General features: G+C 40.0%; 1 protein-coding gene across 1 annotated transcript; it reads right to left on the bottom strand.

Annotated features, from left to right (window-relative positions):
- Nucleotides 1–1,791: 1,791 nt before the first annotated feature.
- LOC133914955 (protein EXPORTIN 1A-like) lies at nucleotides 1,792–15,380 on the bottom strand. Its single transcript, XM_062357926.1, has 32 exons — nucleotides 15,078–15,380; nucleotides 14,199–14,315; nucleotides 12,969–13,061; nucleotides 12,779–12,850; nucleotides 12,528–12,635; nucleotides 12,379–12,461; nucleotides 12,092–12,230; nucleotides 11,932–12,000; nucleotides 11,647–11,724; nucleotides 11,485–11,544; nucleotides 11,343–11,387; nucleotides 11,005–11,112; nucleotides 10,804–10,899; nucleotides 10,441–10,644; nucleotides 10,259–10,318; nucleotides 9,813–9,923; nucleotides 9,573–9,670; nucleotides 9,388–9,496; nucleotides 9,047–9,112; nucleotides 8,687–8,785; nucleotides 8,517–8,597; nucleotides 8,328–8,417; nucleotides 6,977–7,062; nucleotides 6,510–6,590; nucleotides 5,858–6,040; nucleotides 5,558–5,624; nucleotides 5,357–5,467; nucleotides 3,289–3,396; nucleotides 3,074–3,211; nucleotides 2,867–2,998; nucleotides 2,689–2,793; nucleotides 1,792–2,407 (listed from the first exon to the last, which is right to left on the bottom strand). The coding sequence occupies exons 1-32, from the start codon at nucleotides 15,171–15,173 to the stop codon at nucleotides 2,285–2,287; spliced, it is 3,216 nt and encodes a 1,071-aa protein (XP_062213910.1). The 5' UTR covers nucleotides 15,174–15,380; the 3' UTR covers nucleotides 1,792–2,284.
- Between the last annotated feature and the right edge of the window lie 662 nt (nucleotides 15,381–16,042).

The raw sequence follows: 16,042 nt of genomic DNA, 5'->3' as shown, positions 1-16,042 counted from the left end.
CTCATGGGTGGGGAACACTATTTTCGCCACGTCGTTTAGGTGCATGCGCACCTGATGGTACCCTGAACGCAAGTCGAGCTTGGTGAAGATGATGGCGCCATGCAATTCGTTGAGGAGCTCATTGACCACCGGGATGGAAAAAGGTGTCCTTCATTGTGCACTCGTTGAGGGCTCGATAGTCCATGCATAGGCGTCAGGATCCATCTGCCTTCTTGACCAATAGCACTGGTGAGGAAAAAGCAGATGTGCTACGTTGGATCAGACCTTGGGCTTCCATAGTGTGGCATTGCCGCTCCAACTCATTCTTCTAAAGGGCAGGGTAGCGATAGGGGCGCATGGCTATTGGTTATGTTCCTGGACACAAGTGGATGTGGTGATCTTGCGACCTGGCCGGTGCTAACCCCTTGGGCTCGGCGAAGACATCTTGGAAGTCATCGAGGAGTGTCTCGAGTAGATCACGGCCCATGCAGGAGCACAGATGTCGTGACAATGAGCAGGGTGCGCGAGATGTCGTGGCCACTACGTGTTCTCGGCGTTCAAACGAGCATGCCATGTTCATGGCGATTTCCAAGGTTTGCAGCGCTTGTATCTGAACGTCGAGGCTCATAGGTTCTTAGCGGCCCACAGCGAAGAGCTGGACCTGTTGACTCTCGGTTAGAGACCGTGCCCGAGGGAGCAGTGCCAGTTCGTCGAGAGGATTCGCGGGCAATGGAGGACCAAATTGCAAATTGACGAGCTCGGCGAAGCGTGGCTACGTTGGGGTTCCTTCTTCTCATTAGACGCGCATAAACCATTGTTGGGCAGCGTCAATGAGGTGGAAAGTTGCAAGCCAAACTTTTCTTCCTTGATGGTGCGCTGGCCGTGGAAGTAATGTTCGTAGCGGTTGAGATAGGGCAGCAGGTCGCCTTGGCCATTGAACTTAGGAAAGTCGAGCTTATGGAAGCATGTTTGGCCCATGGGACCATCACGCACTCGCTGGAGGTGATCACTACTGCGGCCGGTGGGAACAATCTCGCGTTGATCGTGTTCGAGTCGGCTGATAGCTAGGTTGTGCGTGCGCTGTTGTTGGTCAATGTCGCAAAGTTAGCCTTTCAGGGACTCCATACGATCAAGCTTGGTGAGGATGGCCTGCATGAGCGTCTAGGTCACATCCTTGTCGTCGTTGGCCAGCATGTTAGTGGCAAGAGGAGGACAACATGAATCTGATCCCAGATGTTGTGGGAATTGTTAGAGAGCATTGCTCGACGGAAAGACAAGGCCCATTCAGCCTCATCACCCTGAAGCTCGGTAGATGGGATCAAGAGGATAGGATGAAATAACTAATTCAATTCTTACTTGCCTCTTATTCATCTCTTATGTTGCTCTTTAAAGAAAAACCGAACACCATAACAAACTCTTGATTCTCAGATACTAAGACATATGTAATCTCTAATGCTAACTCCTTCTGTTACGACATACATACATTTGACCCCACACGTGTGAGCGCAGATTTCTACTACGATCGTCACCATGCAATATAGACGTAGTTGACGGACAATTAGTGATTAGAATAGTACTGTAATGCCTTTCTGGTTCTGTGGGAGGGCTACCTACTCAAGTATATACATTGGTTAAGAAAGCAACATTAAGTATTATATCCCATTCCTTCAACGCAATGGCAATCCGGCATTGACATTAAATATCAGACAAGGCAATATTTGAGAGAATATAGTTTGAATACACAAGGTGGGCAGCCTAACAGACCCTTGGTACAAAAGTCCGTAGCCATACACACATGGATGGAAATGCACAAAAGGAGAAATGGGTATGACATATTTCACTGAATAGTACACTTACACCACGAATATTAATAAGGTTCCTATCAGCCTGAATAATATCCTGATACAGAATGACATCGATCTATAAACTAAACTAAAATAAGAATACAATGTTTAGCCACGATCATACTATATGATGGACAAGCACACGCACCAATGTTAGCAGAATACACCGAGCACAAGAGCTGCTGCTAACACATCAACCAGACAACGCGAGTACTGAAAACCAGTAGCAGTCCAAAACAGCTCTTGCGGCAAAACTGAGTTGTCCTTTCCCGGTCTACTACCAGAAATCTTGGAATCAGCATCAAGTGGAGGTAACCAAAAATAAAATTACAGCAGGCACCTTCTTTCACCACCTGGAAGAAAACTCGGGCACTTGGAAGTCGAGTGGCTCCAGAGGTATTCTGAGGCCGGAGCGAGAAACAGGAAGCTAGATTAGAAAAGCTGAGTCAACAAAGCACTCACTATGAATCTACCATCTCATCTTGCAATTCACTAGGGGCAATGAGCCCCGGGATGGCAAGCATCCGTTGGCGTTCCCTTTCTCTTTGCGCAGCAGCCTCTTCGGCATATAGATCCTTGTTATCCTGGAAGCACAAAAGAAGCCACAGCAAATATTCATCAGAAGACAACTGGCACAAAGTTACCTGAATACAAAGCAACAGGCACGAAATTCATCACTAATCTCCTGACATTTAAGGGCCCATTTGGCCAAGGGTTCAACAATCATATCACTAATCCTACCTGGTAGTCTGAAACCAGACATTTTATGGTGACGTCCCAGTTATCTCCATTTATCTCTTTCGGTTTTCCTCAAACATATGTTAATCAGGATAATGTTCGTGGCAAGGGAAACAGAGGAAGTTACCTGAGCTGAGAACTCCTTCGACTGCACCAGGAAGTCTCTTATATGGTTTTTGAAGCTCGGAAGATCATGCTTTGAACTAAGAAGGCCATCAACAAACTTGGTCACCTGTGCAAGGAAACTTATTAGGTTTTGTGATGACTGATGACGCAACCCAAGTGCGGTGTAGCTGCATCCAAACCTCAGCTGTCATCATGTTAGGAAATGACGTCCCCAAAAGTTTAATAGTGTAATCTCGAACAAACATAGCATTATCAGTATATTGATATGGTACTGAGGAGGCATCCCAGAGAGGCTCAGTTAGCCCATCAACCTACATTTTAGAAAATCTAATATTAGATGAACACATACAAATAATAGAGTACAGGAAAAAATTGAATAAACATACCACACAAAACAAGTGTTGTAGCACCAACACATGAAGCTTGAAACCAGGTTTGTGGAAAGTGTCCGTGAGAACTGCAAAAATCTCTTGCTCAATTGTCAAAAAGTAGGTTTTGTAGAATTGATTTTGGAATCCTGAAGCCTGCAAGAAAATCATACCAGATAGTAAGCTTCCAAATATCTATATCCTGACAACATTGGGTGGAACATATTTTCTACCTGAAAGTTCCTCAAAATTTCCAACAATAGACTAAGGCCAGTCTCGGCAATATTTCTCTCCGTATGTCTAAATGCCCAATTAATCGAATCAATCACAAGCTTCAATTGCTGAAAAAGATTGTCCAATAATCAGATACAATAACAACAGCAGTAGCTGCAGCCTTTGTCCCAAGCAAGTTAGGGTAGACTAGAGATAAAACCCACAAGATCCAACTAAAAAAATGATGTAAAAAACAATAATGATAATAAAGATACTAGTAATAGTAACAAAATAAAAGAACGGTATAAAGAGACTGATGCATAAGTTATGGTTCTGGTACGTGAATTGCTAACTTCCACATGCTTCTATCCGTTAATAGTTTATTTGAGATATCCCATTCCTTTAAGTCTCCTTACAAACTCCTCTCGTGTTAGATTTGGTCGACCCATACCTCTTCACATTATCAGTACATCTTAGTATCCTGCTATGCATAGGTGACTCTGGAGGCCTTCATTGGATATGTCCAAACCATCTCAACTGATGTCAGACAAACTTTTCTTCAATTGGCACTACACCTACCCTATCACAGATATCATTATTTCGGATCTGATCCTTTCTTGTATGGCTACAAATCCATCGCAACATACACATCTCTAATACACTTAACTGTTGGACATGTCGCCTTTTAGTTAGTCAACATTCGACACCATATAACATCACAGGTTGAATCACCGTCTTATAAAACTTACCTTTTAGCTTTTGTGACACCTTTTTGTCACAGAGGATGCCAAAAGTTTAACGCTATTTCATCCATTCGGCTTTGATTCTATGACTAACACCTTTGTTGATATCACCATCCTTCTATAACATCGTCAAATATCGAAAGGTATCCTTCTTGAGAACTACCTCTCCACCAAGACTAACATCTTCTCCCTCATGCCTAGAAGCACCGAAATCGCACTTCATATACTCAGTTTTTATCCTATTAAGTCTAAAACCTTTTGATTCTAAAATATATCTCCACAACTCTAATTTCCTATAAACCCTTATCTTACTCTGGTCAACTAGCACCACATCGGCAGCAAAGAGCATACACCAAGGGATGTCTTTGAGTTTTTTCCTATTTTGACCTTTTTTGAAAATATTTTTTGAAAATGGATTGGCGGCAAAACTGTTTCTAGTTTTGACCCCCGGCCTACACGCCATCATGGCTGGCGCGGATACGGTCAATATCCGCGCCGTCGGCTGTGGCGCGAAGCGGCGGGGTCAAAACTAGAAATAGTTTTGCCACCAGTCCATTTTCAAAAAATGTTTTCAAATAAGGTCAAAATAGGAAAAAAAATCACAATATCTCCCTGAATGTCCCTTGTGACCATATCCATCATCAAAGCAAATAAATAAGGGCTCAAAGCTGACCCTTGATGTAGTCCTATTTTAAAAGAAAAGTTATCGGTGACACCTACACTTATCCGAACACTTTGTTACAACATTATTGTTCATATGCTTGATGAGGGTAATGTATTTTGTTGGGACTTTGTGTTTCTCCAAAGCCCACCACATGACAATTCTCGGTATTTTGTCATAAGCCTTCTCCAAGTCAATGAATACCATGCGCAAGTCATTCTTTTGTACCCTATATCTCTCCATAAATTGCCTTATCAAGAAAATCGCAATGCTTTACAACTACTCCCTCCGTTTCGCAATATTTGTCCACGCCTACCATTACGTACAAACCAAGAAATACTGAAATCGAATGAAAAAATGTATAGAGATGACCATACTACCCCTAATCAATACAAGGATGAGAGCAAGTAACTCATCAGCGTTGGAGTAAATGCATGCATGCACTCAAGGGCATAGCAGAAAAATAGGCCATAAAACATCCTTGGTTACCATAATGAACAAACAATTTGAGACAGATACTCCCGAGACCATGGACAAACATTGCGAAACGGAGGGAGTAATCCATAATCAGAATAATTTCAAAATGTCGTTACAAATAATCAGATAAAACAGATAATTCCAAATTGTCATATTTCAAATCAATAATTCACATCAACAGGGCAAACAAAAGAGGTTACAACTAACCTGACTAGAAAGCTGAATTAATGCTTGGAAGCAATGGGTGCCAATTGCACGGAGCAAAGAAAAAAATTTAAGGCGGTGCTCAGGATAATCTTCGAAGTTCTTAGTAATCATCTGATAAGACAGAACAAGCAGTTAAATGCGATGTCAAAATGTACTTGAACAAAATTAGTAACAAAAGCAACTCACTAACAGTACTCCTACCTCAAGAGTGCACTGAAAAACAGCCTCAAATATACGAGGCACGTCCTCAAGCATTTCACCTTTGTACCTGCAGGAAAATTTTCAACAATTAGAAATGATGCAAAGATACAAATAGAATATTAATGAGCAATAGCTGAATAAAAGTGCAAGTATGTAAATTAGAATGATAGCTCTAGGTATCCACAGTAACTAATCAATTTTCTAACAATAGAGAATTCCTGGCAATCATAGTAACTAAATCATTTTAATTTGCCAGGTGCAACTACATGACACAGAACAAACAACAAAGTGCAAGCATACTTGTTAATGATTGTCGCGTACAGCGACAGAACTTCAGATTCCCTTGCATCAGGCACATTTCTAGCATAATCACCAAGGACAGGATCCATCATTGGAGGAACAAACTGCTTCCCCATATGTGGTAAATCTTCTGCCTTGTCCACAAAAGTCTCGATCAATTTCAGGGTTTCCCTCTTGACAGATCTGTCACAAATATAATTTGATTTAGTAAAACAACAAAATGAGGTTGTGAGCCAGGAGCCTAAGCCCGTGGCGTGGCAAGGACTTTTCCTTCTAACTTCTTGCTTACACGTCATTGATAACACTCCCCTCTTTATAGAGAAAGGTTGCTTAACAATATAGACCTAATAGATAGAAACAAATCTGATTTAAAGTAAACTGATCCCTAACTCTAACTTCATTATCTAATCTTATCTAACCTAACAGGCAAGCTAACCAACGGGAATCCGAGGAACGGACTTTGCTACAGTACCATATGTACTGTTCACCCTCTGCGGCACATGAACACCACACCCTCCTGGTCTCGTCCTAGGCCATATGGCCCGCGCCCATGACAGTACTCACATCCTAACTTCCGTAAAGGTGGGAAACTACCTTCTCGTAAAAAGAAAACGAAATAAGAAAGAGAAGTACAAAAATCAATAATTCATACCTCAGGAGTTTTACAAATGATGTCCTTGAGGCAAAGGGTCCCCCTTCAGCAATAGTGCTTGATACAAGCTCGCTGTACATTCTGATATGAAGAGAATACACAACAGAAAGGAAAGGGTGCATTAGCTAGTGAACCATTAGCATTGAAGAAATGAGATGAAGGCACCAGTGCTATCAGAACAGGAATATGGAGGAGGTACAATGAGTAATTACATAGCAAACTAGCACTTTAAGCCAATTTAAGCATGGACTGAACAAGAAAAAAAATTGGGCCAGAATGAAGCAGGTAGAGCCAGCCTCATAAGTATTGGCTGCTTGCCAAGGGCAGAGCCATCCTATCCTGCCTAAGTGCACAGGGAATGGTGAGACAAGGCAGCATCAGCAAGTTCTCTTTTCAGATCTGGCATTTTAACTATAGGAGATGCCAGCTGATACAATAATGATGAATGATGCAAAAAATATAAATACCTGTAGACTGTCAGCATGTCCAGGAAAATTAGCGAAATTTGTGGGAAAAAGTGTGGTCCAAGGGAGCTCGCAACACTTGTGTTTGTCTGAAAGCACAGATGACAGCATAATGTTAGTACCCCAGGAGTAATATATGCCAAGGTTGTCAGGATCGGGATCCTAGGTAAGACCGTAGTATCATGATTCTATCAGATTTTGAAAATACATATATATTTTTTAAAATTGCAACATGTTCTAAGAAATGGAAGTCTATAATGTTGATTTCGATAAATTTAATTAGACTTTGTAAATTTAAGTGCACTTATTCACATCAATTTCAATTAAACTTAATTTTAAACATTACTTAATCATAATTCAATCATTTAAGAAGTCCCGTACATAAATTATAACATTATTTAACATACAACATGTAAAGAGTAAAAAGGACGACAAATTAGACTACTAAAACCTGATTAATCATAAGTTTTACCCAACATTAGATGTTGACAACAAAGTTGTCAGGATCGGGATTCTATGTATGATCCCACCAATCCTACGCGATCCTATGAAATTAAGATCCATGGACTGATCCGTATCGTTTTGGATTCGTGGGATCATAAGATCGTAAGATTCTAAGATACGTATTGGGATCCTGACAACCTTGAAATATGCAAACATTGAAAGGAAACCCTAAAGCAGCATTGTTTCAACTTAGCACAAATTAAGGAGAACATGCAACAACAAATAATGGATAATGGTTGCAGATAGTGTTCAAAATATAATGTTTGGTGGAAATGCCATATTAAACCCTCTACGGTGTGCTTGAAAAACACTTTGGATAGATGAATTACGCGTTCAAGTGTCAAGCTACAACTAGTAAACAATCAACACTCGGAGATCTACACAAAGTATGGGTATACCGAATTACTTGAAGAAAGGGATAATTCCCGATATTCGTAAAGCAAACCAGCCGAGATAATGGTTTATCGACCCTACCCAGAAGTACCCATACCTCTAAACTCCACAGCAAAGATCAGCTGCCATGCCATCTACAATCTTATTCGAAAGGAACATGGTGGGCCAGCCAAACTATTCGCAGATTCCAAACTCTGATAGCATTTTACATTCAAAAGTTGGGACTTAAGAACAAAAAAAAAACCCAACGCGATCAAATGTGTTTGCTACATGACAGCCAGCAACACCAATCTGGAAATTACTTATTGGCCTCTGCTAGAATGATTCATAAGCAGCTCTGAGGCTGACCCTTGATACAAGTGCAACTTAAAGCAATCTCTGGCCAGCATTGTCGCAGTTTACAGAAGAAGCAAAACAACAAAAGTAAATTGGATTTCTTCAGCCTCCATTTTATTACCTGTAAAATGTTGAGGACTGATCTGATAACATCTTGGTTCTTCAGGATATCAATGCTTTGGCTTGCCTGTCCAATTATTTCAGCCCATTTCTGCAAAATCATAAAACAAAAAATGCAGCCATGTCAAAATCATACTAAAAAATACATATATAAAAGCTAAAGTGCATGCCAGAATACAAAACATGGAACCTGATTAGGAAGGCTCATCAATCTCTTGAGGTATTCATCCCTCTTAGCATTATCAGATTCGGCTTGAATCATGTTGCCAACCTGAGAAATGAGTGCAGAACATGGTAAAAAAAGCTATTAATAATGGCTATATTAATTGGACCCAGCTTTGTTCATTTTGTTCAACATACTGATTCGTAAAACGTATGAATCTGATGTGGCTCCAGATCAGCAATTGTTGTAGCAAGGTTGGTCAGAAGTTCAGAAACAAATGGTTCACTCTCGCCCACCTGGAGAAAAATGCTCAAACATGAAAATTCAGAACGCGGCAAAGAGCTATGTAGGAGATTGAACAAAATATGCCTGAATTTAAGACTAACAAACCAACTGAAGCAGTAGCAACAAACAGTTATAGCAGTTGATGACTAAATTGAATAAATCCATAAACATTCAGACAGTAAACAATTATAAATAAAACACCAACTAATTTCTATCATGCAAACATCAGGGCAAATTCCTGAATTTTTGGACAAATATTAAGGGCCAATTACCTGCTGTGTCACAAACTTGCGCTTGCATTTTTGGACAATCTTCAGGAAAGTATCACATGCCATATCCTGCAACCAGCCACACATAGCATGCATTACATATGGTACTCATAGAAGATGTGCACAGTTGAAAGTGGCACTATAAATAATGTGCATATGCAAATATAGGTCAAAATAAAAAAGAACAAGAGAGAGGCATCAACCACCGATTATGCTAAAGACGCAAACACACAATAAATGACTGGTTCAACCACATGCTCAAAGAAGGGAAGATGACCACAAACTACATGGAAAATAAAATGATGTCTTTTTGCCAACCCAGAAAAGGCAAAGGCACCACTGACCTGAACTCCAGGATGCATCTCATGCATGAACTCAAACAATTTGTTGACCACAGTTTTTAAAAACTTCCAATGAGCCCTGAGAAATCTAGGATACTGACCAACAACATACCTAACAATGAAATCATAAATCAGCCAAGCCATAATTTGTTATTATATAGAAGAGTTAACTGGGGGAAAATGCTTACATGATGTTACTTGCAATGACAGCTTTATTATCTTTTCCCTTTGTGATTTCACAGAGGTTTAGCAAATCACGAATAACCATAACCAAGAATCTATTCTCCTGCAAGAGGTCCACATGAACAATTCATAATTCTGGCACAATGCATGCAAAGAAGACAGTTATAGTAACATTATTGAAATGTTGATTATTCACAAAGTATTTGCAAGAGGCCAAAAAAGGAACAGAACAGCAGCATGCGAACCTGCTCCTCTACCATAGAACCTGATATCGATCCAATAGCCCAGCAAAGAGTATTGAGGTTATTCCAACTCCAGTCTTCTCCATTTAATTGCTTGCTCAGTTTCTTTAACATCTGGAGTTCCAGAAGAATTAACCTTAACTGCTGGTTTCAATTCACAAAAGGCAAATATAGAACCAGAACTGATATTTGCAATGGCCTCCACGACTACACAGAATTGGCCCTTTTCACTATCAAAATAATAACTACACTGTAAACACTGTAAGCCACTTTTGAAACTATTATACACCTATTTGTAACCAGTTTCATTCATGTTTCAGCCAAAGCTTATGCCATCTCAACATGGAAAGAGTGCAGGAGATATCATATACTGTGAGCAAGCTTAGCATAGTGTAATATTAGAAATAGTTGTTCTTAAATATAAATAAGTAATGGCGAGGGCAGCATACCTGTTGCTCTGTATCCTCGTGATCAAGATGAGACAGATAGATTAGTGTCTCCCTCATGATCTGGTATTATTAAGGAAAGTGTGTTTCACATCAGTTGGAAACTTACACAGCTGATAAAGCACAGAGCGTGTGAATTGCAGGGAGGGAGAAGACAAGAATGATTAGGTAATCCTGTTACTAACCTTGTACTGAACAAGAACATCATTGTCTTTCATTGTCTCCCGTACAATATTGCCATTTTCGTCTTCAACAATCAATACTTCCTCAGGCTTTGCCATCCGACATATCATCAACATCCTTAGTTTTGAGAGTGAACCCGAGTAAAGCTGCCTCCTTTGTTGAACAGCTGTGCCGGTCCCATCTACTATTCCAGGAACCATCTGAGCCTACAGTATAGTTGTGATGAGATGCAGAATTTAGAAGCACAAAAGGATATAAATTCTGAGATCCCCAGAGCAAGAAACAACAACAGAACATCAAAGACATCGAAATCATTATTCGGATAATGTTTCAAAATATAACAATAAATAAATAAATAAAAGCACCTGAAGTCCCATCATGCTTACAGCTGCTGCAGGTTCCATTTGATTGTGTGCTTCAAATAGCTCTAAAACAAACACATTCCAGTAATCCAAGCAGACCTGTAAAGTTTCATAAATAAAAAGCAGACCTGTAAATCAACTGGTGTCGTAAGGTGGCCTTACTAACACCATGTCTTTATGACAAATATAGTCCTGCATTCCTACCTTAAAAACCTCTGTATCATCAACATATGAAATTCCAATAAGGTACTGAAGACCCAGAAGTAAAGCAGCTCTATTTTCTGGAGTTATTTCCAGTATACGCATGTGATTCTGCATTCATCATAAAAGGGTCAGATCAATTGGAGAATCATGTTTTATATGGCATCTTCTTTCACATTAGCATTTCTTTTTTTCTAGTGTTTCAAATGACAAGCAAACGAAAGGTGATAAAGTGTAATAGGAAACATCAAACATGGCATGCTACAAAAAAATGTTAATTATCCCAAAAATTCATCCTGTATTGGATACTTGATTAAATCCAGGATGCAGAGGGGGCTTACCTTAAAGAAAGACGTGAAGAAGAGTGCAAGATTTTGTATAAATGCCTGCACCAAGTTAACATAAAGTGTGTATATTAATGCAGTGATACAAACCAAAATGAGAAAACAATAATCACCGCTAGCTAATATATTATGAGTGTACCTGTTCTTCGCTGGAACCATTAGCATAGGCATCTGGGATTGTTTCAGGAGGAAGAATAGCCTATAAACACAAGGGCAGAAAACTTCAACATGTTAAATCTTTGGAGAAATGAATTACTTACATAAAAAAAGAGCATAGTTCTTTGAAATTCAGTTGTTTTACCTGCAGCTGCATCATGAAAATTGTATACATCTTCACATATTGCAGATTATAAAAATCACCGAACTGAAGAGCAGCAACCTGCAAGGTAGCTCGACGTATCAGAAAAGGAAATAAAAATAGCGTTGATCCAGCAAAGAAAATGACTTCAATGCAGAAGGGCCAGATTAGTATTACATATTATGATATTAAGCACCCAAAAATAGTGGATAATTATCTTTCCATTGCTCCATTGAAATTATGACATATTATTAAATTAGGCACAGAGGGCAATATGTTTTCATTTACCTCCGTTAGGCACTGAAGTGTAAGATTCCGATAAGCAGCCACAGGGAAGAACTTCAGCAATGTCTCCAGCTAAATCAAAAAAAAGAAAAGTAAGGCCCTGCGTTTTCATAGATACAGTTGAGATAAGATCTTTCAAAAACTTCAGTAATCATCCACAGACCAACGGTGACTCAAAGATGAATCCAACAGGGATCCATGATAAGAAAGCATGAAGTGTCGCCAAAGTAGCACGGATGAGCTCAGATCTTTGTGTTGCAGATAGGACATATAAACATAGCTCATGAATGAGCCGAAACTCACTGCCCAACAACAAAGAAAATTAGGTTACAATGTTAAAATAAAAATATTCCTACCTCAACTATACAATATGGATTGAATGAATGTCTATTTATCAAGCAGAAGCTACAAGGCAGCCAAAAAAGATACAAGTTGACAACAGAATCCAACCTGTTAAGTGAAGACTTCAGTTCTTTAATCTTTTGTTGTGTCATTTCACCTCTTGAAAAGTCAAAAATTTCTTCACTTAGAAGCTGCATGTTGTTGAATAGTCAATACCCGTTCCAATATGTAAATTAAAAATAGAAAAAATAACTCGCCTTCAATATTGCCATGCAATTTTCACATATTGTTTCACTACTCTTTGCAGCTGCAACAAGATCAGGGATGAAGGATGACCATCTGGCAGGCCACTCATGTTTCAGGACCTATAACAGGGATGCACCATGAGAGAGAGAGAGAGAGAACACAAAGCATCATGGTTGGGGGTAAATAATAAATTCAGAACATGAGTCAGACCTTGCAAACTACATATCCAAAAGATAAAAACGGTGCTAAATGTACAGCTTACCTGCACCAATATAATATTGAGTTTATTAACATATAGCCTCTCTTGTCGAAAGGAAACTTCATTGCTGGAAAGCTGTTAAGAGTAAAAAAGGAGAAGTTAAAAAAAGAATTAGATGGAATCAAATAAGATTCATTAATGGGAAAAAACAGCACTGATAATTTCCATAGAAAACACAGATACTAATTCTTGCCTGCACAATAACATCGGATATGTAATTCTTCATGCCATCACGTTGTTCAACAGGCAGCGCATTCCACCTGTACTTGATAACACTTTCAAGCACCTACATTGATGTTTGTAACAAAGTAAGCACATGCCAAAGATTAAACACACCAGCCAAAGATTCATATGCAATACACATGTGCACATGCACACTGAGTAGGGGTGTCCTACTGAAAATGCTGGTTAGCGCACAAAATAGCAATCAATACAGTCATATACAGCCCCATGCTAAAGCTGTGAAGGTACCCTACCCAGTTTCCCGCCGCTAGCCCACTTGCTAACTGCTAGCTCCCTTTAACAACCTAGATAGTGTTTACTTTGGCCTCTTTTTCCTACATTAGAAGTTAGAATCTTACAAAGCTTTGTAAGTGACGATGACTTAATACTCGTTACGTACTTCGCATGCCTGATCATCACCACGTGTTACACATGTTCGTGGACAAAATAACGCACCAAACCAACAAGAACTGAAAGTAGGACTCATTTGTCCTGGCTTGAAATATAGTTGACAACAAAAAATTTATCCCTGTACGAGAACTGGAATTATTTTGGTGTAGGCAGATGAGATAAACTTTGTTCAGATCATTCTTAGTTAACATACTTGATTTAAGACAATATAAGAACTACCCTTGAATCAACATTCTTATTCTCATGTAAAGCAAAATCTCTAGATTTAACTATAATATTGAGTTATTGAAAGTGGGGTTCCTGACAAGTCGTAACATCGTAACAAATGATGATAAACAAATAAATCTCTTATCTTGATAAAGAAAGTGTTGATTAGGTAGTTTTGTTTCTATCTGGACACACATGTAATTCCATTATGAGTAACGGAAAGCAGGGGTGCCCGTTCTGGGAAGAAAAAGGTAGTTTCATTTGTATCAACCACGCTAGAGCATAACCCTATCAGCTTTCCATATAGTGTGACCCTTATTAGGTGTTCAGATATGTCAAACCTCGATATTATTCAACCTTATGATCACTTACATTTGGCTATGCATTCTGAAAGAAAATGTTAAACAAGCTTCTCTTATTATGACCATGCAAGCAAGTACTTAATGTAACGAGTAAACTGAAAATTTGAAATGCATGTAGTGCTGGAAATCATCAACCCAGATGTAAACAAGGCATCTGTCATCCTTCAGTTACAAGCTACCCTCACATGTATAAAGACAGGTACTGGAGTGCACAAACTTACTTGCAGGGCAAAGAACTTGGTGTTCAAGTTCTGAGAATTCTGAAGAATGTGGACGACTTGCAGCCACATGTCTGGATTATTTTGTAGGTCGCGCAGTATCTGATCAGCGGCAATCCTCTGAAACGAAAAGCAGTGGATAGAATTATTAACAGACATTGTCGAATCAATAAAGCTACAAAGAGACACAATAACGATGTTAGAGGTCGCCTGGTGATGAGAGGTAACACTTAGCATCAGAAAAGATATCAAAAATGTTTCGATTTGCACTAATAAGTACTCCCACTGTTCAGAAATAGTTGGCGTATTACTTTTAGGATCGGTCTTCGAAGTTAGGTTTTGACTAATGTTTTCTCATAAAATATATCATTTATAGCTACAAAACCTATATAGTGTGAAATCATTTTGAATTGTGAACCTAGTTGTATACACAAGACATTCTTATAATTTGATTAAATGTTAGTCAAAATACACAAAGTTTGACTTTTTCAAAAAGAAATACGCCTACTGTTTCTGAAGGGGGGGGGGGGGCGTAGCAATTGTAAACACCTAGATTAGCGTAAACTTGCGGTGAAGAGGACGTGCAGCGCCGTAACCACCCAACACTCAATGTGAAGGAAGCAACCAAAGACGGGCCGTTTCGCATGCAATCAGCACTTTCATCAGAACCCTAGTTGACGCATAATAAACCTTATGACTGCTGTTCGCCGCCACAAACCCTAACCGGCCAAAGCATGCTACTTTATCCAAACAAGAGCATTAGCATTTAGCACGTTGAACTCAGATAGACCCTGGAGGCCGGAAGCTTGAGAGAACCAAGTAAACCCTAAGTCTGAGCCGCCGGCGACCAAGCAAGCGCGAGGAATCGGCGAAAGAGATTACCTCATCCTTAGATCCGGTGCCATAGAAGGCGGCGACGGTGGCGTCGAGCAGCGGCACGTCTATGGGCTGGCTCAGATCCCTGAGCTTGTCCGCCATGGCGGCGGCGGGTGGAGTGAGCAGGGGCGGAAGGTCGTGGACGCAGCGGGGAGAGGCTCCGGAAGGTGCGAGAGGCTGTAACCCTAGAAGCAGCGGGCGTGGCGGCGACGAAAGGAGGGAGAAGGAAGGAAAGGGGGATTTTTATTTTCGTTTTTGGGGCGGGGGGGTTTAAGAGGGAGCTCCGTCCTGACTCCACAGGGGAGGGGAGGGAAGGGTTGGATTGCTGCCAAACCACGCGACGCGATGGTTGGGCGCCAAATGCACGCGAGCCCATCAAGAGTTTTCGAATTTACGTATGGGCACCTCCCTACCTAGCCGCCATTGATCCTCCTCGTGCTGCTCGGCCGTACAACTATGCTGCTGTTCGCTAAATACCAAACTTATTGTGCCGACATTCAATTCCTACTTGATTTTTCAATACTAACGGTTTATTTCACTTCTAGATTAAAGCGCAAACCTCCTTTCGTTACGAAAGGTTGTAGTAAAAAATAAATTCTTCATTATCTTCTGAAAAAGATCGGATTTGGTGCCGTGACCTTATTTTACGTGATTACTCTCTCTTTGTTTCGTATGTATGCATAGCTAAAACTTGTTACGGTAAAAAAAACTTTTTTCCTTCTGAAAATAGTAGGATTGGTGGCTACAAGATCCTTCGCAATGGTCCATAGCCCCTATCACAGTGTCTATGATGACAAATTTGCGTATTTGTTTTCTATTCTTCCATGTGTGTCATTTTTACCAAACGGAGCCCACAAAAAATGGTATTACGATTGTTGCATACTGTTTTGCTAGTTAAGGGTTTTTTCTCACACCCTCGTTAAAATGAGCAACCATCGATTAATATTGGTTTTTATTTGTAAACAATAAGA

Source organism: Phragmites australis, chromosome 4, assembly GCF_958298935.1.
Source record: "Phragmites australis chromosome 4, lpPhrAust1.1, whole genome shotgun sequence".
NCBI lineage: Eukaryota > Viridiplantae > Streptophyta > Magnoliopsida > Poales > Poaceae > Phragmites > Phragmites australis.
Note: the sequence above shows the minus strand (reverse complement) of the source record. Positions and strands in the feature narration are given on the sequence as shown.